The 23,966-nt window shown below is 41.9% G+C and overlaps 1 protein-coding gene and 1 long non-coding RNA gene across 2 annotated transcripts in view; one reads left to right on the forward strand and one right to left on the reverse strand.

Moving 5' to 3' along the window:
• Nucleotides 1-23,966, forward strand: part of LOC148036034 (metal transporter Nramp6-like) — an 89,178-nt gene that overhangs the window by 18,481 nt on the left and 46,731 nt on the right. The window contains exons 6-9 of the mRNA XM_087678040.1: nucleotides 20,114-20,223; nucleotides 20,320-20,501; nucleotides 20,610-20,679; nucleotides 20,903-21,076. Coding sequence (XP_087534166.1) covers nucleotides 20,114-20,223; nucleotides 20,320-20,501; nucleotides 20,610-20,679; nucleotides 20,903-21,076 — 536 coding nt within the window. The remainder of the gene's footprint in view (nucleotides 1-20,113; nucleotides 20,224-20,319; nucleotides 20,502-20,609; nucleotides 20,680-20,902; nucleotides 21,077-23,966) is intronic.
• LOC148036035 (uncharacterized) lies at nucleotides 438-22,263 on the reverse strand. The gene is made up of 3 exons (XR_015690886.1): nucleotides 21,868-22,263; nucleotides 20,875-21,117; nucleotides 438-1,070 (listed from the first exon to the last, which is right to left on the reverse strand). It is a non-coding gene; the product is annotated as an uncharacterized LOC148036035 (long non-coding RNA).

Raw genomic sequence — 23,966 nt, forward strand, 5'->3', positions numbered from 1 at the left:
AAATCAATTTTTGTCCCATTGAGTCACTACGCCTTGGAGTAGTGAAAAATAAAAATGGATAGCTCCACAACCTTCATAAAACATGTAAAACAATCCCACACACTACTAGGGTAAGTGCCAAGGGATTCCTAAGAGAGAGTGTGTGCGTGTGCGTGTTTGTGTGTGTCAATCTTACGGAGAATATATGGAGAGAAAAATAAAACAGGTAAGCGAAAAAACAAGCAAAGCCAGCATACAAGCAAAGGGAAAATTGCCTTTGGAGATTGCCATGTGCAATGCCATGATTATGGTGAATCTAGAGTCGAACACTCCAAGCGTGACTGAAAAGGGATAAATGTATACCAATGCATATTTACATGAACAAAATGCTGATGCATAGAGTAATGCAAAGAAAAATAAAAGTATTTATGCATATGCAGAATGCGATGCAACGATGCTACTTAGACAATACTCTCGCAGGGGAATTGTTCACTTGCCCAAGCGCTCTTTTACAATCAGGTCATCCTGACAGTGCGGATGAAGTTACAAATGTCTATAATATACACTACAAAATAAATAAATATCTGAAAGTGAAAATTTATAAACATCATCACTATCACTATCAAGAGAAAAAAACCACCCCCTCTCAAACTAAAAGGAAAAGTAAGAGGAAAGCACCCTCTCCTCTCATCAATTTGAAGACAAAAGATTTTGCAAAATTGTCACTTGATGGCACAAACTCTAGGCGAATGGTGTCTAGCTCAATCTGCTCTCTGGTGAAGTGGTAGTAAACCACCACGTGTCATATTCGAGGGGTGATTGCCCGCACGGGTAATAGCACTCTGGTTGTCACAATAGACAACTGTTGGCGACTCGCAAGAAAATTGTATTGCGTCCGGCAAGTTCCGCAAATAGATGGCCTCCATAGTGTCATCGAAAAGAGTTTGATACTCTGTCTTGACCGTGGAAGCCACCACCGTCTTCTGCTTATGATTGATCCAAGAGATAGGTGTCATGCTCAAGGTGTAGAGATAGCCTCCATGGAAATGCTCGGTGTCAGAATCTCTTGCCCAATCAGAATCAGTGTATCCCTACAAGCATGAACCATAAGTTAGACCATAATTATACATATACCGTAAATATCTTAACACACGAAGATAAGTAATCCAATAAGACATTCTAGATGCATTAAAATACTAAGCAAACTAGCTGAGAATACAAGATCTAGCCTAATATAAATCAACCAGAGTAATTTTCCTACAACAGAACGATAGGTATGAGCATCAAACCTTGTGTAGAAAGATAATTGTATCTAGAGGCGTAGTCACTGGCCGTGTCTGATTAGTGCAATACTATCCCACCAACTGTAGGACGTATTGTTGTGATAGAAAGATACGTCCCTTGGATCTAACAATCTCCATCCCCAAGAAATAAGACAAATCTAAGTCTTGTCATCTCGAATGTAGAGCAAAGCTGCGTCTTAATTTCTGCTATAGACGCAAAATCTGAACCAGTGAGTAATAGATCATCAACATACACTAGGATATAGCTAACCCCCGCTCTAGTGGTATGTACATATAGATTCGGATCATAGGGTAGAATGGTATCCATGAGTCCATAAGAACTCATCCATCCTGTGGTACCAAGTCCTCGACGTTTGCTTCAGCTCATAAAGAGCTTTCTACAAGCAAAATACCTGGTCAAACCGGTCAATAGAAGAAAAGTTGAGAGGTTGCTCCACATAGACTTCCTCCTTCAAATAACAGTTCAAAAATGCACTTTTGGCATCCATCTAATAGATCGTGCAACCGTGGTGAGCGACAAGTGCAATCAACAGACGAAATGATATCAATTGAGCGCTAGAAGCAAAAGTTTCTCCATAGTCAATGCTGTGCTTTTGCTTGAAACCTTGCATTACAAGGTGAGCCTTATATTTGTCTAAAGTACCATTAGCCTTTAGCTTGGTCCTAAAAATCCACTTCGTACCAATAATCGGAATGATCCACTGATGTCCAAGTCCCATTCCGACCAATACTATCCAGTTCCTTCTCCATGGCCTTATCCAAGAGAGCCTCTAGGACTCAGAATGTGCAATATAATCAGCTATAAATAGCGATGCATATGAAATATAAGGGGCAAGCTGAGCAGTCCTTCTAGGGCTCTCTGGAGTGAAATCCCGTGGAAGAATCCCCGAATCCCTCATGATTTGCTAGTACCAACAAGGTAACGGGTCTCGCGGAGAAGGCTTGGAAGCTAAAGAATCTGCAAGAAGGTCAAGAGCGAATAGCATAGAGTGTGCCATATTCATGGCTGTATGGTTCCTACGCTCTATGACTCCATTCTATGCAAGGGAGTTGTTAGAGGTGAGCTGGCATGCAATCCACTGCTCCTATAGAAACTCAAAAAACTCCTGGGAGGTAAACTCACCACCAGAATCACTCCTCATAGTACCCACATGACAACCAGTCTGGTTATGAACTAGCAACATCCAAGCACTGAAATAAGTAAAGGCATTGGACTTGTGCTTGAGGAAGTACACCACTTGTATTTAGAAAAATCATCCACAATCAAAAAGAAATACAATGCACTATTTAAGGCGGCAATGGATTTGGGACCACAAAGATCTACATTAATGAGCCCAAGGCATTCTACAACACGAGTGACAGACTGTGGAGGAAAAAGTGTACGATGTTGTTTACCTAGCTAACATGCTTTACATACCTCTCGAGATAGTTTTAGGTGTGGAAGGCTCTCAACCATCCCTTGACACAACAACTCATAAAGAGTGTTGTAGACAATATGTCCTAAGCGAAAATGCTAGAGACGCTCAGAGTCCTTGAACTCCCATGTGGTGGCCATAGCTTGGAAGTGATAAAACTCTGAATAATCAGCAGTCGGCTTGGTAAGAAAGTGTGTCATGTGGTAAAGGCAATTCGGCTATGTCTTACCGCGAACAATCACTAAACTAGTCTGAGAGTAACGCAACCGGGTGTAACGCAACAACTGACACTCAAACTCATAAAATGTAGGCATCTGAGGTTGTGAAATCACCTACTGCACAAAATGAAAATATTTTTTTAGTAGCTTGTTAAGAAACAATGTAACTTGATCATCAAAGGACTTGGGAGCCCCAGTGGTTAAAAACTTGGCGAGGAGACACCGATACTCAACCAACTTGACTTTGAAATCATCCTTGTCTCTGATTTTGAATTGCAATGGGTCCTATCTCGAGCCACATAGCGGTCAGTCAAGTATTGCCCAACACTCGAGTGCTAAGTTGAAATGTTGAAGCTGAGAGTGAAACTCAAGTGATAAGCCTTGCATAAGCTCAACAGTAACGGAGGCATTAGGAGCCTTCCATGAGTGGATGACCATGTATGGAACAGGGGAGAGATCAGGTTGGGGTTCCAACCCCTACATTAAACCCCATAGGTTGTTCTGAGAGTCTAAGACATGCCTCATCAAATTTGACCAAGTGGTGTAGTTTGACCCATTGAAACGAATCTTGCCATTAAATCCATGCTTGGTGGATAAGGAACTAGAACTATGAGGTGTTTGTAAAGATGGATAGATGGGATAAGATGATATTGGTGGTGGTGGATAAGAAGTAGGAGGGGGTAAAGATAGATAGGCAGAAATAGGCTGCTAATGTCCAAAGAGTGCCGATTGATGTGGAGATAACAAAACGAACATAGGTCTATAGAATATCGTAGATGTAGGTGGAGGCACTAGGACATGATAGCCTTATCCAAATGTTGACTGGGACACAACATAATGATCAGATGGTCCACTAGGTAATGACATAGAGAAAAATTGTGATACCAAATGATCCACACTCAAGTATATCTGAGATGCACTCCCAGAGGGATAACCCGAAAGTGTGTATGGGAGGTCAAGCCTTTGTCACAGGTACACCACCCGAAAATGGGTATATAGAGGTCCTAAAGGCGGTGCCTAAATGTACAAAACTCCCCGGTGTGGTGTGGGGTGAGTAATGTGGTACACTTAATGGAAGTGGAAAGAAAGGTGCAACAGAAGATGAGGGAGGGAGGGATGGGAGGGACCCCAAATGAATTTGTGATGGATGTTGTGGGAAACATGGTTGGTTCCTTTTGTCCATTAGATGCACTAGATAAAGATGCATCTTCTCCATATTGACCATGAGAAATAAAATTATTTGAAGGAAAAGGAAGGGATGAAATACTTACGAGTTCTTTTAGCAGCTTACCTAGTTTTGAGTTCATGAAGAAATACTTGTCTTCCTCATTACTCACATTACTCACAAACCAAAGCTTGTTTTGAAGAGTCTCTTCTTGATGAGCATCTCCCGATCCAACAGAAAATACAGAATTAGTTGGCATAGAATCTGAAATAGTAGGATTCATACTTGGCATTGGAGAAAAGAAAACTGTGGAAGTGATGAGTCCAGGTTCCACTTGTGGATGGCCGGACTGTAGTGGAGATTCCGAAGATCCTACAAGATCATTAGTTTTGTGCACCTAATCTAAATGAGAAAACTCAGGCTTATCTTCAACCTTCTGCTAAGCCCTATGCATAAGCATGAGATCATACTCAACAGTAGAAATATGATATGGTTTGTAGACTCCATGATAGTTCGATGGTTCTCCGCCCACGTCAAATCGAGTAGTAGCAAGCTAGGAGGCCCACTCCTAATCATTTCTGTCCATGTTTCGCAATGGAGACTAGAGCGGTGTTATGAATGTGTTCGAAGTCATCTCACCCTTCTGTTGTTTTTGCTTTCGCGAATGAGCTTTCCAATCAGAGAGTACATTGCTTTGATACCATGTAAAGAAATGCTCTAAATGCTTATTTATCAAAGAGTACTCTCTGATTGGAACTAACAAAAACGAGATTCAAGGAGAGATACAGCTCTTGAAACTAACAAAAACGAGATTCAAGGAGAGTGGTGGACTGCATGCCTATTTATAGAAAGTTTGAGGCACCCAAATTAGGGTTTTATATAGGATATCATGTTTCTTTTTAAAATAAGAGGTTTTTTAAATTAATTAAGTGTATTTTAGGGTTGTTTAAGTCAAGCTAATACATTTTTAGCTCAATAAATTGAGCGGTAGGTGTAAAGGTTTCTTCATAGTCAATGCCATGAATTTGCCTGAAACCTTGCACGACGAGGCAAGCCTTGTATTTGTCTAAAGTACCGTTAGCCTTTAGCTTGGTCTTAAAAATCCACTTCGTCCCGATGACCAGCTTGTGACAAGGACGATCCACCAAGATCCAAGTCCTGTTTCGGTCGATACTATCGAGTTTATTTTCCATGGCCTCATGCCATAGAGAGTCCTAGAGTACCTCCTACCAACTGCCTACCTCGGAATGTGTAATGTAATCAAATGTAAATAGTGATGCATACACAGCCTGAGGGGAGAGTTGAGTAGACCTTCTAGAGCTCTCCGAAGTGGAATCAGGTATCCCCGAATCCCACATGTTGAGAAATCACTTCTTCAATTTACACATTTCATGTAGCATTTCACACTAACAATCCCAAAAAGAGCCGATGTTCACATTTTGGCCACTTTTTTAGTGGACGCCCACACAGTGGTGCGCCACCCTAGACAATTATGTCAATAAATAGGCAGTCACTTCATTCATTCTTTACATCTCTACCATCCCACATCCCTCTCTTCAGTCATTCTTCACCCCTCTTCCTCCATCATCAACACCCTTCCCTTCTCTCAACAGCCCCTTCTATTGCCCTCACACACCTTCAGGAGGACATTGTGGTTTGTGACTCATGTCTACCTTCACCCTAAGCTCTTCTACTTCAGGTGCCCTGTCCTGGCATCAAGCTTTGCATTTGGAGCATCTTCCACTTGGCATCACCATCATCTGCTTGGTGTCAACACCCTTTTCTATCACGCTTCACCTTCACCTGCATTTTTAAGTGTGGAGATCTTTTCCTTGCCTGGCATCATCATCTCCAGCTTCGCATCAACATCCTAGCCTCTGGCAACAGTCTACACCACCGAGTGTCAATGACTTCATTACTCCTCTATCACAAGGGCTGCTGGGACCTATGTTTTTCCAACGTGGCTTCTCCTCCATCACTTGGCATCACTCATCTATCACAAGGACTGTTGGGACCTGTGTTTTTGCAACCTGGCTCTTTCTCCATCACCTCGCATCACTCCTCTGTCACAGAGGCTGTTGGGACCTTCGTTTAGCCCGGGTCATCCTCCATCATCTGGCATCATCATTATCCACTTGACGTTAGTATCTGGGTTGCTCTCCCTACATTTGACAGCTCCAACACTCTAGGATTTGCGTTTTGTTGCCCGGGTCATTCCTCGAGGCATTAGAGGACTATGGTTCGCTCCCTCAATAGTTGTCTTTCACCTTCCAGTAATTACTTTGATAGCCCACTAGTCGCAGGACTACGTTTTGCTCCCTTCACTGTGCGAATTTCCCACATGTGCTGCTACTTGATTCAGACACGACATTGCAGTTCTTTTGAGCTTCGGCTCCGCTATATCAACTTTTCTTCTCGTAGCATGATTCAGTGCATCATCACCGTATTCTTCTTATGCTTCTAAGTTTTTCTTTTGCACTGTTGCTTATTTTTTACATGATATCAAAGAATACCTATTATTTTTTTGACATGGTATCACAGCACAAAAGCTCAGAGAGCTAAAGACCCTGTTCATCAGAGAAGGCAAAGACAGGTTGTGGGTTTGGCATCATCTACTGATTTTTCCTTCATTTCCATTGCATCACCAAGAAACAGAGATACCCTTCTCTTCCTCACCCACCCTTTTACAAGTTGACACTCCAGTGCTATGACTTCTCCACAGGCAAATGGATAGACCACTCAGTGCTTCTCTTCTAGCACCATTGGAACCCCCTCCAATGCTTGCCGTTATGGACCTTTGCTCCCTACCCCACCGAAGTATGTGTCTACTCCCAACACTCATTGTACCACCTCTCCCTTTTGGGCCACAGAGTTTATTCTGCACTGGCTTTCAGCTTTTTATGCTCGAGGCCTCCTCGCGAATGCCGTAATAATGCGCTACAGAGATTACTTCTACTTCTTCTAGGGTTTCAAGAATGCTATCTCGACAAACCGCAGTTCTATACTCTACTCCCCTGAGAGACAATGATTGTTGGATACCGTCCCCTCGACAATCCGCTTCTTCGAGAGACAATGATTAATCGACCCCTTCTATTACTTCGGCTCGGCATTCTGCTCCACTGAGAGACAGTGATTGTTGCCCACCCTTGGCCTCCCTTTTCCCCACCCTAGACTACTCAGGTTCGAGAGGTCACCTCTGGGAGTTCTTCAATATCTTTGATACCCCACATACCTTCTTCGAATGGCCCACGGCACTTTCTTGGTCATCAAATGATTCAGAGTCTGTGATCCATGAGTTTTCAGATTCCCTCTCGTAGAGGGGGCTTCAAAGGGGGATGTACTCTCTTTGCCCTTAGAGGGGATTTCTACTTGTTCAGCTTCAAAGGAGATTCGAGAGGCCACCTCTAGGAGTTCTTCGATATCTTTGATACTCCAAATACCTTCTTCGGCACAGCCGACGGCACTTTCTACGTCATCAAATATTTCTTAGTCTATGATCCATGAGTTTTCTCTCTCATAGAGGGGGCTTCACAGGGGGATGTACTCTCTTTGCCCTTAGAGGGGGCTTCTACTTGTTTGGCTTCAGAGGGGGCCCTTGTCCCTCCACCCTCAAGGGGGACACCTCCTCATCATGAAGTTCATCACCCACCCTTTACTCTTTTGGGATGGCTGTCCTCGAGCAGTCATTTCTCCTATTGACACCCAAGATCTTCAAAGACCACCTAGATCGAGACCTTGGAAGTTTAGTCGCGACTTGGTGACGGGACCTTCAAATTCCTTCTAGCATGGAGCTACGGAGCTAGTGGCTTCTCTCTCGAGATGGAGTCAGGTTCTATAGTTCATCCCATCCACTGTTCCTTACTACAGGTTACCTTTCAGGTGGAAATCTTGGATCTCCAGGATCCTCTATATCTTTATCGTATCTGTCTTCGCTCCTCTTTCTTCATCCCTTTTTTGGACCTAAGAGAGGGTGTTGAGAAAGCACTTCTTTAGTTTACACACTTCATATAGGGTTTCGCAATGATAGCCCTAGAAAAAGCCAGTGTTCACATTTTGGCAACTTTTTTCGCAAACACCTATACAGTGGTGCACCACCCTAGACAGCTTATGCCTATAAATAGACAGTCACTTCATTCATTCTTTACACTCCTACCACTCCACATCCCTCTCTTCAATCATTCTTCACCCCTCTTTCTCTGTTATCAAATACCCTTCCCTTCTCTCACCAACCTTTCCACTACCCTCACACCCCTTCAGGAGGACATTGCGGTTCATAGCTCGTGGTTGCCTTCACCCTTCCTCTTTTGCTTCAGGAGCCCTGTTCTAGCATCAAGCTTTGCGTTTGGAGTATCTTCCACCTATCACCGCCATCATCTGCTTGGCATCAGCAACCTTTTCCATCACGCTACACCTTCACCTACATTTTTCAATGTGGAGATCTTCTCCTTGCCTAGCGTCATCATCTCCAGCTTGGCGTCAGCATCCTAGCCTCTGGCGACAATCTTTATCACCAAGCGTCAGTGATTTCACTACTCCTCTATCGCAGGGGTTATTGGGTCCTGCGTTTTTCCAACTTGGCTTCTCTTCCATTACTTCGTATCACTCATCTATCACAGGGACTATTGGGATCTATGTTTTGTAGCCTGGCTCCTCCTCCATCACCTGACAACACTCGTCTATCACAAAGACTGCTGGGACTTGCATTTTTGCAGCTTGGCTCATCCTCTATCATATCTGGCCTCATCATTATCCAGCTAGCGTCAACATCTAGGCTGCTCTCCCTATGTTTGACAGCTCTGACACTTTGGGATTTGTGTTTTATTGCCCAAGTCATTCCCAGGCATTAGAGGACTACGATTCGCTCCCTCAATAGTTGGTGATCATCTTCCATATCTTCGATAGTATCAGAGGACTGCAGTTCGCTCCCTCGACAGCTATCCTTCACTTTCTAGTGATTACTTCGATAGCCTTGTTGGGAGTAAAGGTGCCTGTGCTTAGCCGCCCGTGTATTAGTTACACTAACAGTATCCACATATCTATACACTACAGGTGGCAAGCGCCCATCACTGTCTCTTCATTCTTTATTCTTTCGATGATATTTGAATAAAGGGAAGGCCAGTCACACATTGTGACTGTTGGAGTTCCCACATCTGTGTGTCTCTCTCTCTCTCTCTCTCTCTCTTACTCTTGCTCTTCCACCATAGCTCTTGATTCCACTCCGTGCTTCCACTTCAGGGCTCACTCCCTTCAACTAGTATTAGAGCCATCTTCCCTGAGATCTTGAGCCCAACCCAGCATTGCTTCAACTTGTGGAGAAAAGCTTCAACTTGAAAGTTCCATGGTAGTTCAGTCCTCTTCTTCCCGAGGTATGAATCTTGCTCCCGCTTCTTTCCCGGTTGCTCCCTCCACTTGAGGCTTGTTCTGGAGCTTCAAGACCATTGCCCGAGCTTCATTAAGGCTCAGTAGCACTCAGCACCAGCAGTAGGAGCAGCAACAAGGGCTCCCACATCAGCATGAGTTGCACACATTTGCTGCCCCCTCCTTCCTGATCAGCCTGCCTCATCCTCCAGCTCCTAGCACTCCTCCTGGCTCTTGGCAATCATTTGAAACTTCCCTGACATCTCTGACATGAGTTTGGACATCAATTGGAGCTCCTAGGATCAGCCATTGATTCATAGTTTGTGACAGTTTGCTGTCATACAGTTCAGGACAGCACTTCATGCATTGTCTGGAGGTCACTTATACTTCTCGGGATGTCTATTTGATGTCAGATCATCTGGGGATGTTATGCCAATGTATCAAAATGTTTTGGGACTGATTTAAGCACTCTTTTGCTAAGTTTACAAGGTTTTTTCATTATCTTTTATAAAAGGGTTGAATGCTATTTTATCAGTGAAAGCATATGCCTATTGCTCCCGAGTGCTTACCGATTATTCCCGGTGATATACTAGTTCATAATACATGCTTTGTTATACTTCCAGATTGCTTTTGAGTTGAAAGAGATTGGAGCTTTGAATCTTGACTTTGAGTGGCATTCATTGTTATGTATGGTTATTTGATGCTCCAGTAAGAGCCTTGCAAAACACTTGGGTTTGATGCTCTCGGATATATGCTACTTGGATCTTAGATGTACGGATGCCTTCCACATGATGTTTTGAGCTTTGTTTGCTCGTCTAGCATTCGACTCTCATTCCAATAGGAGCCACTTCTTGACATTTGGAGATTACATTGAGTTTTGGTTACGTAGTTGAGCTTGAGGGTCTTACACTAAGACCGTGGGACTTGGTGACATGTACATGTTCTTGTCATGCTTTATGTACGTAGTTGATGCTTAGTGGGCTGATCTGACATTACTTTTGGGCCAGCACCTATCTCTGTCACGATGTTGTCAGTGATGTATGCATCTTGGTTGGTTATGTACTAAGCTTCCATTACATTGCTCAGTCCATTGTGCCTCTAGTTAGTCTCTTCTATTACCCGTCAAACCCACTCTATGCACAATGGTTATGACTATGGGATGTATCTCAGTCTGATACACTGATTCTTTGACAATTCTCGGTGCTAGTCACATATTCACTCACTGCTAGTTGGAGCTATTCCCTCGCAGTTGCAGTTTGACTTATATCAATGATTGCCCCTCGTTGGCATTGATTTCTTACTGATGTACTTCATCTTCAACATGTTGAAATTGCAGTTTACTACACTATTTATGCGAGCAGTCACCCTCACTTGATAGTTCTTTGCATTGAGTTTACCGACAGTTCATTACTTCATTAATACCCCTTGTTTTCAGCTTGATCTCGCAGTGACTTTAGGGCTGTTTGGAGTAATTACAGCAGCCTATTTTGACAATTTGTGCACGTGTTTGCCTTTATTATGGTTGATGGCTCGAATGATAGTGCTATCTTTAATATTGACAAGTTGAATGGTACTAACTATAGCTACTAGAAAACCCAAATCTAGCAAATTTTAGTGCAAAAAATGCAGGTTAGGCCCTTGAAACATAAGGGTACCAAGCCCAAACTTATTGATGCAGATGGTTAGGCTAAATTAGATTAGCTATGTAAGTCCACCATCATATTATCCCTCTCTAAACAGGTGTTCTATAATGTTATCTCTAATGGGTAGTCCACATGGGAATTATGGAAAAAGATTCGCAATGTCTATGAACAAGCAAAGCCCCACTTCTCAAATGTATTGGTTGAAGCAACTCATGGACCTTCGCATGGAGGGCACTTCTATGTCAGCCCAATTAAATGAGTTGCATTCCATTATCAGTCATTTGTCCTCACAAGGGATTGAATTTAAGAGCACTCTTCTTCCTCTGTTTCTCTTAGTTGCATTGCTTAAATCATGGGATACCTTTCACACTGCTATGTGTACCAATATACCTACTGATGGCTTACAATTGCAAGATGTAGAGGGTGCACTCTTGACTGAAGAGGTTAACAAGAATGTCGATGCTTCCCACACCTCTCATGCTTTGACAGTTAGAGACAATAATGGTAGGAGCAACAATGACCACCATGGCAGAGACTCTCAATAGTCTCGCTCTTAGTTACGTGGACAATCTCGCAGTAAATCCCATGGTCGTAGGACCTCATTGACTTGTCATTATTGTGGGAAAGAAAGGCATATTCGGCTGCAGTGCCATAAGATGCATGAGGACAATCACAAAGAGAAGGGCAAGGGTAAAGCACAGGACAAAAATGATGATCGTAGCATTGTCCCTAGCAAGTCCAGTGTTAAGATTGAAGAGATTAATGTTGTGCAAACGATTCTAATGATGATTTCATACTATCTTCTTCTCTTGATACTTCACAACTAACTGATGCTTTGTCAAGGTATACTTAGTGTTTGCTGATAGATTCAGGGGCTTCTTTTCATGTGACCTCTCATAGAGAGTTGTTTCACTCCTATCGCACTATGACTGTGAATCTGTCCGTTTAGGTAATGACCTGGCATTGGAGATAGTTGATATTGGTGATGTCCAGTTGCACTTTGGTTCAAGTTGTATATTTACTCTTCATGATGTACGTCATGTACCGGCTCTCATGAAGAGCCTTCTCTGTTGGCACTTTGAATTATACACGTTATGTAATTTCTTTTTGTGATTCCTCATGGAAGATTACTTGTGGAAATCTTGTCATTGCACATGGTGCTACATCCAATACTCTACCCCTTGCTTATATTTGAGTCAATTAACTATATTTTGGCAGTGGATGCAATTCCACATGTATCTCTTTGGCATCGTCGCCTTGGGCATATGTCCTTAAAAGGAATGAAAATGCTTACTTATTTCCAGTATCTTCCATCCCTTGACTATAAGTGCTTTGAGTCTTGCGATCATTGTAAATATGACAGGCAAACACGCAATACGTATAAAAAGTCTGGTATGATATACATGGGTAAACCTTTCGCTCTTATTCATTCGGATGTATGTGGTTCCATGCCCTGCAACTCGTTAGGTGGCGCAAAATATTTTGTTACTTTCATTGATGACTATATACATAAGGTCTGGACATATCATATTAAGCAGAAATTGGAAGTCTTGGCTACACTTCAGTGTCAGCTTACTTTGGTTGAGGACCAGTCTAGGTATAGGCTGAAATGCCTAAGGTTAGATAATGGAGGTGAGTATGTCTCTAAAGCCTTTGAGTAGTTTTGTGATAATAGGGGTATTAAAAGTTAGTTGATCACCCCGTACATTCCACCCTTAAATGGTATGGCTAAGTGCATGAATAGGACAATTCAGGACAAGTTCGTAATATGCTTAGCCTCATAGGCTTACCATAGCATTTTTGGGCTAAGGCAATTTATACTGTTCAGAAGTGGTGCAACAATGGAAACATAAACATGTGCTGAAATAAACTGCTGAACACAAAACAAAACAAAAGAAAGAGAGAACACAATACAGATGAGAACTCAGATGTATGCTCGGGAAATGGAATCCATATACCAAAACATAAGACAGTACAGAAGCAATGTGAGTCACTGGTTGTGGAGGCACTGGCACCTGCTCCCTCTCCCCAAAAACTATCAAGTGATGAATAATGTAGAGGAGGGAGGCTGACAATAAATAGGCCAAATAAATGCCTAAAATATGACTGGTCGGATAGCATTAAATGTTGACCGACTGGCTGCAAATAATACCTAAGGCACAATAAACAATGGCAAATAAAATGCCTAAATAATCTCTGAGCCCAGCCTACTGTACCACTACAGACTCAACCATGAGCTAACTAATCTGCTAACACCCTCTCTCAGATCATGGGTGATCTGATACAAGACAATATACAGTGATAATGTCACATTATAGTACATACAACAATGTCCATCATAGTAGAACCATATATACCCAAGTAGTGGGTACGCAAGCCACCACCTAGGTGCCCCGGAGAGAACCTGATATCGATGTCGATCATACCAGCTCCTGAAGAGAGAGAAGATCATAGCAGCTCTCAATGTCTGTCAACAATGCCGCTGATGTAGCATACGTGACCATCCTGTCACCAATGCCGCAGTGCAGAAATGACCATGGATTCCCCTTCTTTGGCCAAACCGCCAAAGTGTCCCCTCATGTGAGCTCCAGATGAAAGCCACCCCCTCTTTGTCAAGTAACCAGTCCATCATGAACCTGGATGTCAATCCTAGCTCCAGGATTCGTACCTGCTAGACTTCAATTGATGCGTCAGGAATGTCCCTCTCTAGATCATGTGCATCTATATAGAAATATAGATGAGGCGCAACTGCCCCATCTCACCACCCTCTTACACTCTCTCTCTCTCTGGCACTATAGAGTCATGAGGGATGACTGCATCACCACCACTAGAAAGCAACTAAGGAAGGGGCCACTAAGCCCTTCCCACGATCCGAAGAAGAGGATCCCTTCCGCGCCTTGGACTTCACTGTGGTCGGAGGAGCGGAGTCGGAATCTGAGGCAAATGATGACTTGTCAGAGGAGTCCACATCACGCGTCATCTTCTGCTTCTTTTTCTTCCTAGAAGCCGCTACCTCTTTGCAATCCCTCCTTAATGACCTTTCTTGCCACAGTGGTAACAATGGGCCTTCGACTTCTTCATCTTTGAACCCCTCTCTGAAGCGGCAAGAGCCTCACCTAAACCACCATAATGTGACAGAAGCCTCCCCTATAGTCGTAAAGTAGCCTCATGCTCAAGTAGCATCGAGGACATATGAAGAAAACTGACAAGAGTGGTAGATATCTACACTCGTAAAGCATTCGTCACTCCATCAAACTCCTGAGGAAGCTTGTAGAGTACCGTATCAACAAGATGTGCCTCTAATAGGGCAGACTACATAGTGCAAAGCTGGTCTTGGAGTTGGGGAACTCGAAGTAGAAATGATTGGATCGTATCCTTGGGTTCAAACTTCAATTGTTGGAGCTGGCTATAGAGAGTAACAGTCTTCATGGTGGAAGGAGCCTCGTACATCAACTGTAACTTCGACCATACGTCGGAAACTGTCGTACAAGAGGTGACTGCCAGTAGGACTTCTTTGGAAATACACCGAAGTAATGCCAAATAAGCATAGGCATCATCCCAATCCCATGTAAGGATTGCCTCCTCATGGTTGTCTTCATCAAAATTAGATGAAACAGGAGAAGGTTGTTGAGAATGTGCCATAGTTCTGCCAAACACGTACCATAACCGCTTTTGGATAAACCAAGCCTTCATCACTGCACTCCACATGTAATAATCAGGTCCATGGACCTTGTCATCATCAGTGATGTGCATGGAGGAGCCATCTGGAGAGGATTTAGAAAAGAAGTAGAGAAAAGAAATGATTGGGAGAGGGAACATAGCTAGACCACGAGCATAGACTGCACATATAGTATAACCCAAAATCTGATCAAAATAAGACAAAAGTTGCTGTAAGAAGTCAAAAAATCAATCAAAAACTATCAAAAACAGCAAAAACAGCCTAATAATGCAAGCGCCCAACCAACAGCAGAGGCAGAGACACCAAAATGCAAGCTGAAATGGATGCATAAGTTGTACAGATGCTGATGTCAGCAAAAAACGCAGGCAAAACCGGTCGCCTGATTGGAGTAGCAGCTATCTGATCAGCAAGAGGGAAAACAGTCTTGAAATCAGCCGGAAAAGCAGAAACACAAATCCTGAAATCTGATACCATGTCAAAAGTGGTGCAGCAATGGAAACATAAACATATGCTGAAATAAACTGCTGAACACAAGACAAAAGAAAAGAAAGAGAGAATGCAATACAGATGAGAACTCAGATGTATGCTCGGGAAATGGAATCCATATACCAAAACATGAGACATTACAGAAGTAATGTGAGTCACCGACTATGGAGGCATTGCCACCTGCTCCCTCTTCCTAGAAACTGTAAAGTGATAAATAATGTGGAGGAGGAAGGCTGACAATAGATAGGCCAAATAAATGCCTAAAATATGATTGGTCGGCCAGCATTTAACTGGCTGCAAATAATGCCTAAACCACAATAAACAATGGCAAATAAAATGCCTATATAATCTCTAAGCCCACCCTATTATACCACAAGTACAAACTCAACCATGAGCTGACTAATCTGCTAACAACTACTACCATACGCTTAATAAATCAGTCCCCATGTACTGCTCTTGACTATCAAGTTGCAGAGAAGATATGGTCTAGAAAACCTCCCTCATATGCTCATTTGTGTGTCTTTAGTTGTGAGGTGAGCGCTACATTTATTGGCCAACATTACGAAGAGATACACATAACTTCATTGAGACTTGTCTTGTATGCCAAAAATCCAAGTATGATAGGTAAAAGACTCCAGGATTGTTGCAACCTCTTCCAGTGCCCAAAGATCTATGGGAATCTATCACAATGGATTTTATCTCAGGTATTCCAAGAACACCTCCAGGTCATGATATGATTTGGGTCATAATTGATCGATTCAGCAAGCAATCACATTTTATTCCATGTCATAAAACATTGAAATTCGCACAAGCTACAAGACTTTTCATTCAACATATCTTCAGATTACATGGTATGCCTTCTGAGATCATTTCAGATAGAGACTCCAAATTCACAAGTAACTTTTGGCGTGCTTTATTTGAGAATTTGGAAACCACTTTAAAGTTCTCCTCAGCTTTTCATCCTCAAACTGACAGCCAAACAGAGGTGATGAATCTCACTCTTTTGGATATGTTGAAAGCTTATGTTAGCGAACATAAGTCACAATGGGAGAAATATCTTCCATTATTGGAGTTTGCTTACAATAATACAGTGTACTCATCCACAGGGAAAGCTCCAAATGAAATAGTACAGGGTAAAGTGATTCCTCCTCCAATTATTCGCACTAAAGATAAGATTTTTGCTACTGATGAGTTTGCTTCAGATTTAAAAACAGCAATGGATCAAGTTCGAGCCACTATCAAAGTTGCCCAAGAGCGACAAAAGAAGCAAGCAGATAAACGAAGAAGACCTTTGGCTTTTGAAAAATGTCAATATGTCTTGTTAAAGTTTGATAAAAGCATGCTCAAACAAGGTTCCGGTCAAAATTCATCTTTTCCAAAGCTCTCCAGTAGATACTTTGGACCCTTCAAAGTGATTGAGAAAATAAATGAAGTTTCTTATCCACTTGAGCTTCTTGCTCATTGGAAAATACACAATGTTTTTCATGTAAGTTTGCTAAAACCTTACATAGGACCAGAACCAAAGGAACCCATTATTGAAGATCCCCCAAAAGTTGAAGAAACAGAACAACTCCTGGAACCTGAACAGAATTTGTTTCACAAGGATCGAACCACGAAAAGTGGCCTTGTGACACGAAAATTCTTACTAAAATTCAAGAATCTACCCACAACAGATGCACAGTGGGTAAATGAAAAATTCATGAAGGATTACCCAGACATTCTTCAGCCATATCAAGAAGCTTTTCAGCTGAGGACAGCTGAATAAAAACCAGAGGGCTGTCACAACTCTATAGAAACAGAATTTGTATCATTTTTTATTAATTTGTCTATATAATGATTTATTAAATTTGTTTTCTTTGCACTAATTAGATATAAAGAAAAGTGCATTGGAGCTGGCCACTGATGAGTGGTCACAGGTTATGGTGGACCCACATGGTGGGTTAGAGAAAAGATAGCTCACACTTCCACCTATATGGCCCGATTGGGCGCCTGTGACCAGAACTCACGCATATCAGGGTTAGACTCGCACATAGAAAGGATTGATGCCTTGAAGTGTGGGCTAGATCCGCCAAAACAGACAGTTACAATCAACAAGATGGCATAATCATGAAATGCTTGTACAATGTGCATGTGTGGGCTGAAAGCTTAAAATGTACATTTCTTTGCATAGGAAAGTCACATGAAGATTCTGATACCGTTTTTGCGATGTACACAGAAAAAGCTTTCATATGACACCCATATTGGGGGATCCCTAAATTTTAGGAGATCCCTAAATTTTAGGAGCCTCAAATTAGCCTAAAAATGCGAGTCCTAAAAAATAGGGATGTCATTTTAAAAATAGTAAATTATGTACTCTGACTGTGCTTACTAAATTTGATTGTTTCTATTCTTGACAGTATTCAGCCCAAAAAGGAAGGCCATAGAGAAGAGACAAGTGTCAAGGCACTTGTCACACAAGTTTTCAAGTGTCCCACCACTTGTCACATCTCATGACATGTGGCTGGACACTTGTCTTGTGCTACTCCACTTTTCCCTTTTGTACTAGCTCTTCCCTCTCCTATAAATAAGAGCTTGTTTTTCTTCATTCAGCATCATTTTTCTTTGTTGTATACTCATGTACAGCACCCACAAATAGCCAGAAACTGGCCCCATCCATCCCCATCATCATCCCCCACTTCTCCATTATCAAATTCCTCCATGTTCCCTCTTCTATCACTGTTGTTTTACAGAACAGCAAGCCTATAAATTCATTACAGCATCTCCTTCTCGAGCTCTTTCTTCCATTTTAGCAACAAGAAGAAAGCCCTATCCATGTACTGGTAATCAACAATGGAGAAAGGCTGATTTCCCCTCTTTCTTCTCTCATACTGTAAAGAAATCAGTTCTTATCATTGCATAATAGATAATGCATGTGTGTTTGTACATCTTTGCATGATCTTGTGAGAGAGAAATTACTTCTCCTTACTCTCAAGGTTGATTGTTGTAACTGAGCTCTTCCCTAAGGAATTTGGGTTGAGCAAAGAGGGGGAGGGGAGGGGGAGAAGGGGAGCGAGAGGGGGGGGGGAGAGGGGGGGAGTGCCCATCTTCAACCCTCAATCTTGTCTCCATTACTTTTACATTTTCATGGCTATAATTTTGTGAGTAATTTTCATTTTTCACTTCATTCTCTTTTATATTAAATCTCGAAAACAAGCGAACATCATAATTGTTAAGCATACTACGTTGTTCGGGGCGTTTACATATTTTCTCTTGTTGTGAAGATGACTACCTACGCTTGGTATTGGCTTTGGTTGCTCAGCTTCACTTAGCTCTTTATCAAATGAATGTTAAGACAGCTATTCTTCATGGGGACTTGCATGATGAGATTTATATGGAGCAGCCTAAGGGCTTTACAGAACATGGCAATGAACACCTAGTGTGTAGATTGAGGAAGAGCCTTTATTACATTAAGCAGACACCTAGGAAATAATACCATAATTTTGATGCTTTTATGCATTCACAGGAATATTCCCGCAATGATATGGATCCTGTCGCACACACCACACAATTTGTGGAACATGGGGATTCTCCAATGTAGAACGATTGTTAGTGGATGCATCGTTACATGTCAAGAGAACCTTACGTAAAGCTACTTGCAATTAAAGGAAGGCCATTGCAAAAGGAAAGAGCATCTAGACTTTGCTACCAATCTGTCGAAACAGATGCAGTGAGTGAAAGCATGGAAGGACAATCATTTTTGGGGAGGTGATAGGGATACCGGGATAATTGCATAGAAGAATGAGAACCTAAAGGAAAGGAGAAGAAAGGAGATAAGATGGATGGGGGAGAGAGAAGCAAAAGTTGGAGTCTCGAGAAAGGGACATAGAAAGGACACTCCACACTGCACAAAAAGGTAATACGATATATGAGAGCAAGATATACTCTTGATTTATACAATAAAAAAAACGTTACAACATAAGCACATCCCAAGACTACACCCTCGTGACACCGCACATATGAGGGTTCACCACTTGGTATAGGGAATCACATATATAGTGGATACTAAGCAGGGCTCAGAGCCACTACCACTACCTACATAGGTTTTTTTGGCAACAACACCATGGTATAGCTACAAAGCCCTTAACCCCGGGGGGGGGGGGGGGGGGGGGGGGGGGGGGGGGGGGGGGGGGGCGCATATGTGATAGTGGTGGTAGTGTGGGTGTTTGCTAAGCCTCTTTTCTCCATGCTTTAGTATAAGATGTAAACCTAAACTATACTTTTGGAAGCATGCATGCATAAACTTGGGACCTGGGGTTCAAATCTTAATCGGCTCTCAAAGCCTTGTACTTTTGCACCCCACGATCAACCGGTCAAAAGTGACCACTTAGTATGGCAATGTGATCCATAGTTGAGTTTTGCTCTATGTTCCAAACTCTTAGCATATGCATGTGTTTTTTGATTCGAGCACTGCCCTGTACATCTCGACACCAATTATGATTATTATGTTCATGGGATTCTAGTTGTCAATCAAAATGATGATAGCAAAGGTCAAGCAAGGATCGGGGACCCGTTAACCAATTGAAGAATTGTTACAAATGCAGCCGCAAAAGCCATATGGCTGTATAAATATTAGATCATTATAGATCTTCTTAGTCCTTGGCCTTATGTCAAGATTCTATGGTACTTGGGCTCTGTAGAAGATGGAAAGCATATGTATCTGACACGGAAGTGGTAACAAAAACTCCATGGCTTATCTCATCATTGGTTAGACTGTTTCCCAAAATTTCATGCAGCGAAAGCATTCTTATTGCTTACTAAAGATTGCTATTCCTCGAGTTATTATTTACTCATGTCCCCTAAAACTGACCTTTGCTTGTCTTATTGCAGTTCTTGGAACAGCTCTCGCTCTCAATATGCTTTTCAGAATCCCTGTTTGGATTGGGGTTCTCCTTACAGGAGTCATTACCCTTGCTTTTCTGGGATTGCAACGTTGGGGGGTACCTACTGCCACTAAATCTTTAGGAGGATCTTCAAAAAAATTTTCAATCTTAGGATGATGCAAATATCACCTGAAAGGTTATCTGATTTTGTAGGCAAGAAAGCTAGAACTCATCATAGCAAGTCTAGTTTTTGCGATGGCAATCTGCTTCTTTGTGGAGCTTGGGTATGCCAAACCAGATTCACATGAAGTTTTGGAAGGAGTTTTTATACCTCGTTTAGCTGGTCCAGGTGCAACTGCGCTTGCAATCTCTTTCCTTGGATCCACTGTGATGCCGTAAGTTCAAGTTCTTGAAAACATTTCAGGCTTTTGTTTGCTTAAGGGGTGAACACTGACTTTTCAAGATGATATTCTGAGGGTTGGATCTTTATCTGCATCTTACAGGCACAATCTTTATCTGCATTCAGCTCTCGTTTTGAGCCGAAAACATTCTCAAAACAGTCTTGGCATAAAGGTGTTTTCTTGTAGGCAATGTATATGAAACTTTGATTCTGCCTAAAATGAACAATTCGAGCTGTAAGATTCAAGTACTGAGTAGCACTTAAAAATTGACACTTTATGGCTGATCTGTATGCTCTGTAAGGGCAAACAAGGTCTTTGGAAAGCAATGCTAAAGTCAACACTTTCCTCCTTTGAAAATCTAATCTACCTGCTTATGTGGCCTTGGAATTGTACAGGAAGCACGTTTCTTTTTCCTTCTGGAGACTGGCCTTGCTCTGTTTATGTCATTTATGATCAACTTGGCTGTTGTCTCTATAAGCGGAGCAGTCTGCAGCAATCCCTATTTATCTCAAAGTGACCAAAGCAAGTGCAATGAGCTGGATTTAAATCAAGCTTCCTTTCTATTGAGAGTATGTAGAGTTCAATCTTGAAACCTCCACTATGTGAAGATCTGCATGAAAATGGCATAGATGGTTAGACGTGTGTATTAAGAAGTAAACAAAGTACTAGTAAACTTTCATCTGCAATGATGTAAATATGCATTTTTGTTTCTTTCCTTGGAGCATTGTTGTTTATTTATGCTAGAGTAGAGCTGGATGCAAGAAAAGAATCCCAATTGATGCTTTTAGGTATTCCAGCAATCTGACCTCCCAGGAGTATACTCATGATATCCTAGAGGACAAGATACCACAGTGCAGACGACAGGTTTCGGTACCCTCCGGCGGTCAGCAGTTATATTCCAGTGAAACTTCAAAATTTTAAATTTTTTCAGTTGTACTGTTTTTTGTAAGTTGAGATATATCCTAAGCTCTATTAGGTCACCAAAAACTTGCATGGCTGTCAGCTGAGTCTGAAGATGCCTGTTGCTTACTGAAGGCCAAACTTCACCTTGAAGAATTGACCCAATGTTTAATGCTTATTTCAGGCATTGTCATGACATGCACCCAAACCAATATATGCTTCAGCAAGCCTGTTCGATTCATAGTCCCTAATTGCCTGTCATCCCTGTCTCTGTCGTTTGCTCGTCAAGCTTTATCAGATACACAAGCTCCTGTCCCTTCAATCCACTTTTATATTGGAGGCCAGTTTTTTTTTAAATTTACATGGTAAAGATTATATATTCAGGAAAATTTGCATCCCAAAATGCTGCAGTAACAAATTTCAGAGGAGATTAAAAGCTTAGAGAGTACGAGTTGCTTACGGTCCTCAGGCTTCATCGTCTTGATCAGACCTATCGCTCTGTCATCCACTGTAATAAATGATCACTTGGCTTGACGACATATGGATTAGCCTTCCAGCCTTAATGACAGTCTCCAGCTCTATGAATCTATGTTGCTTGAGCCTAAAACCCTTGGCTTTTAGCAACGAGTGATCCACATGCTTCCAGATCTTTTATTAAGAGACTTCTCTCGAATACACAACTTGTCTAAACCAGGAATCTGACCCAACCTGTAAGAAACAGGCTCAAGGAGGTGACTCTCTGGCAAAGTGCTCCCCGCTTCGTTTGCCAACGGGACCGAGGTTGGCACCGAGAGTGTGTGTGGCAGACGTAAAGAAGAAACCTAAAGTTATCCCAATCCGCGGATGAAACTCCGCTTATCAATCAATAGGTCGTACTCGTAAGACATGGAAAGTGCCTTAGATGCCATGCGTTCATACACTAGACCTTTGAGTGCACAAGCTTTGCATAGTAGGAGATTGCTCTTTAGTCAAAGGCACACATGACGCGCAATAAGGACTCCTTCACAAGAGTTCAACATCTTTGGGATAGGAGCTAATCCCCAAAAGCCCTAGCCATGAGTGGGTGCACTAAATGCTACCCTCTCCACAGTCTCCCCCCTTCCCCTATTACAAACCTTCACAAGACTTCAAGTCATAACCTCTCATGAGGCAAAAAATGGTAAAGTGAAAATACATACAATATATATCTATAAGGAATCCTTGTATTCATGATATAGAAATATACAACATTGAGGCACATCTCAAGACTACACCCTCCTGACATCGTACATGTGAGGGTTTGCCATTGAGCCTAGGGAATCACATGTAGAAGCACAACTAAAGTAGAGTTTGAGTGACTACTAATCCCTTATAGATGCATCTGTAGACAAACTTACAAAGCCCTTACCCTTACACTCACCCCCACTCAATGGATTACTGTCCTCAACAATCTAAGGGCACTTTTCTTGACTCATTCCAGGATCTTAACACATCGCATACTATTAAGTTGATCAATATGTGCCAGTCTAGGACTTAACTCATTAGCAGGGTCTTAACACAACCTTTTCTATCAAGCCAGTTAGTGTTTGTTGTACTACAACTTGGGGTATTAACATAGCTTTTCCTATCAAGCTGGCCAATGTCTACCCATCTGGACTCTTTTTCTTTATTATTTTTCATTCTAGTCCACCCTTGACTCAATTACATTTGAGGAGTGGAGGCTTCAAAGTCCTAACTTTGTTTGGCTTGGCTCTTATGGCTTTGTATACCAAGCTTTGTAGTAGGCGCAACCCAAGTCGTGTTGTTAGGGTCAAGGCGTGTTGGATTGCTTATCTCCATGATGTTGTGCCACACCTTAAGGGAGGCAATCCATTGACTTGCTTCTTTCTCCCTTTCTTTGAGCTTTTGCCTTGGGCCTTGGGGACTTGGGTCTCCTGGTTCACTTGCCAAGATGATTTGCCCTCATAGCCAAGTCAAGTACTTGGCTATCTTCTTTGGCCTCTTTACTGGATCTTTCTTGTTTACCTTGAATTTAGACAAATCAGTTAGTTTAGCTTGTCTTTTCATACAGTGTTAGGGGATAAAGAGAAGAAAGTCGGAACCATGGGGGTTTCAGAATTATAGATGTAGATGTAAGAGTTAAAGAGAAGAAGATAAGAGAAAGGAGAAACAAATCACAATCCAAATAAAACAAATACATGGCCTTTGTACTACTACCAAGTACAATAATACCCGATCAATTCAACCCTTGTTAGGGCAATTGATCAACTCAAAACCAATTGTCCAATATATATCTTAACCTTGAATATGAACAAATCAATATCTTATTGAACCTTGCATGAGCCTAAATCTGGTACTTCAATCTTGTTTCTACTATTTATTATAATGGCAAATAAATGCATTTAATCTACTTTGAAATCTCTCTAAATTATGTCCTTGACAAGTGTCAAGTGTTGCCTTAATCACTCGAAAGCCATACCAATTGGTAGAAGTGATTGATGATGGAGGAAATCGTATATGGGCCTATTTTTTGTGGTTCATCCATTCTTTTTCCTATTTATTATAGTAGTAATAAAGTAC

This window comes from Lygodium microphyllum, chromosome 5 (genome assembly GCF_053477565.2).
Source record: "Lygodium microphyllum isolate KBCC chromosome 5, Lygodium_microphyllum_v1.1.10, whole genome shotgun sequence".
Classification (NCBI taxonomy): Eukaryota; Viridiplantae; Streptophyta; class Polypodiopsida; order Schizaeales; family Lygodiaceae; genus Lygodium; species Lygodium microphyllum.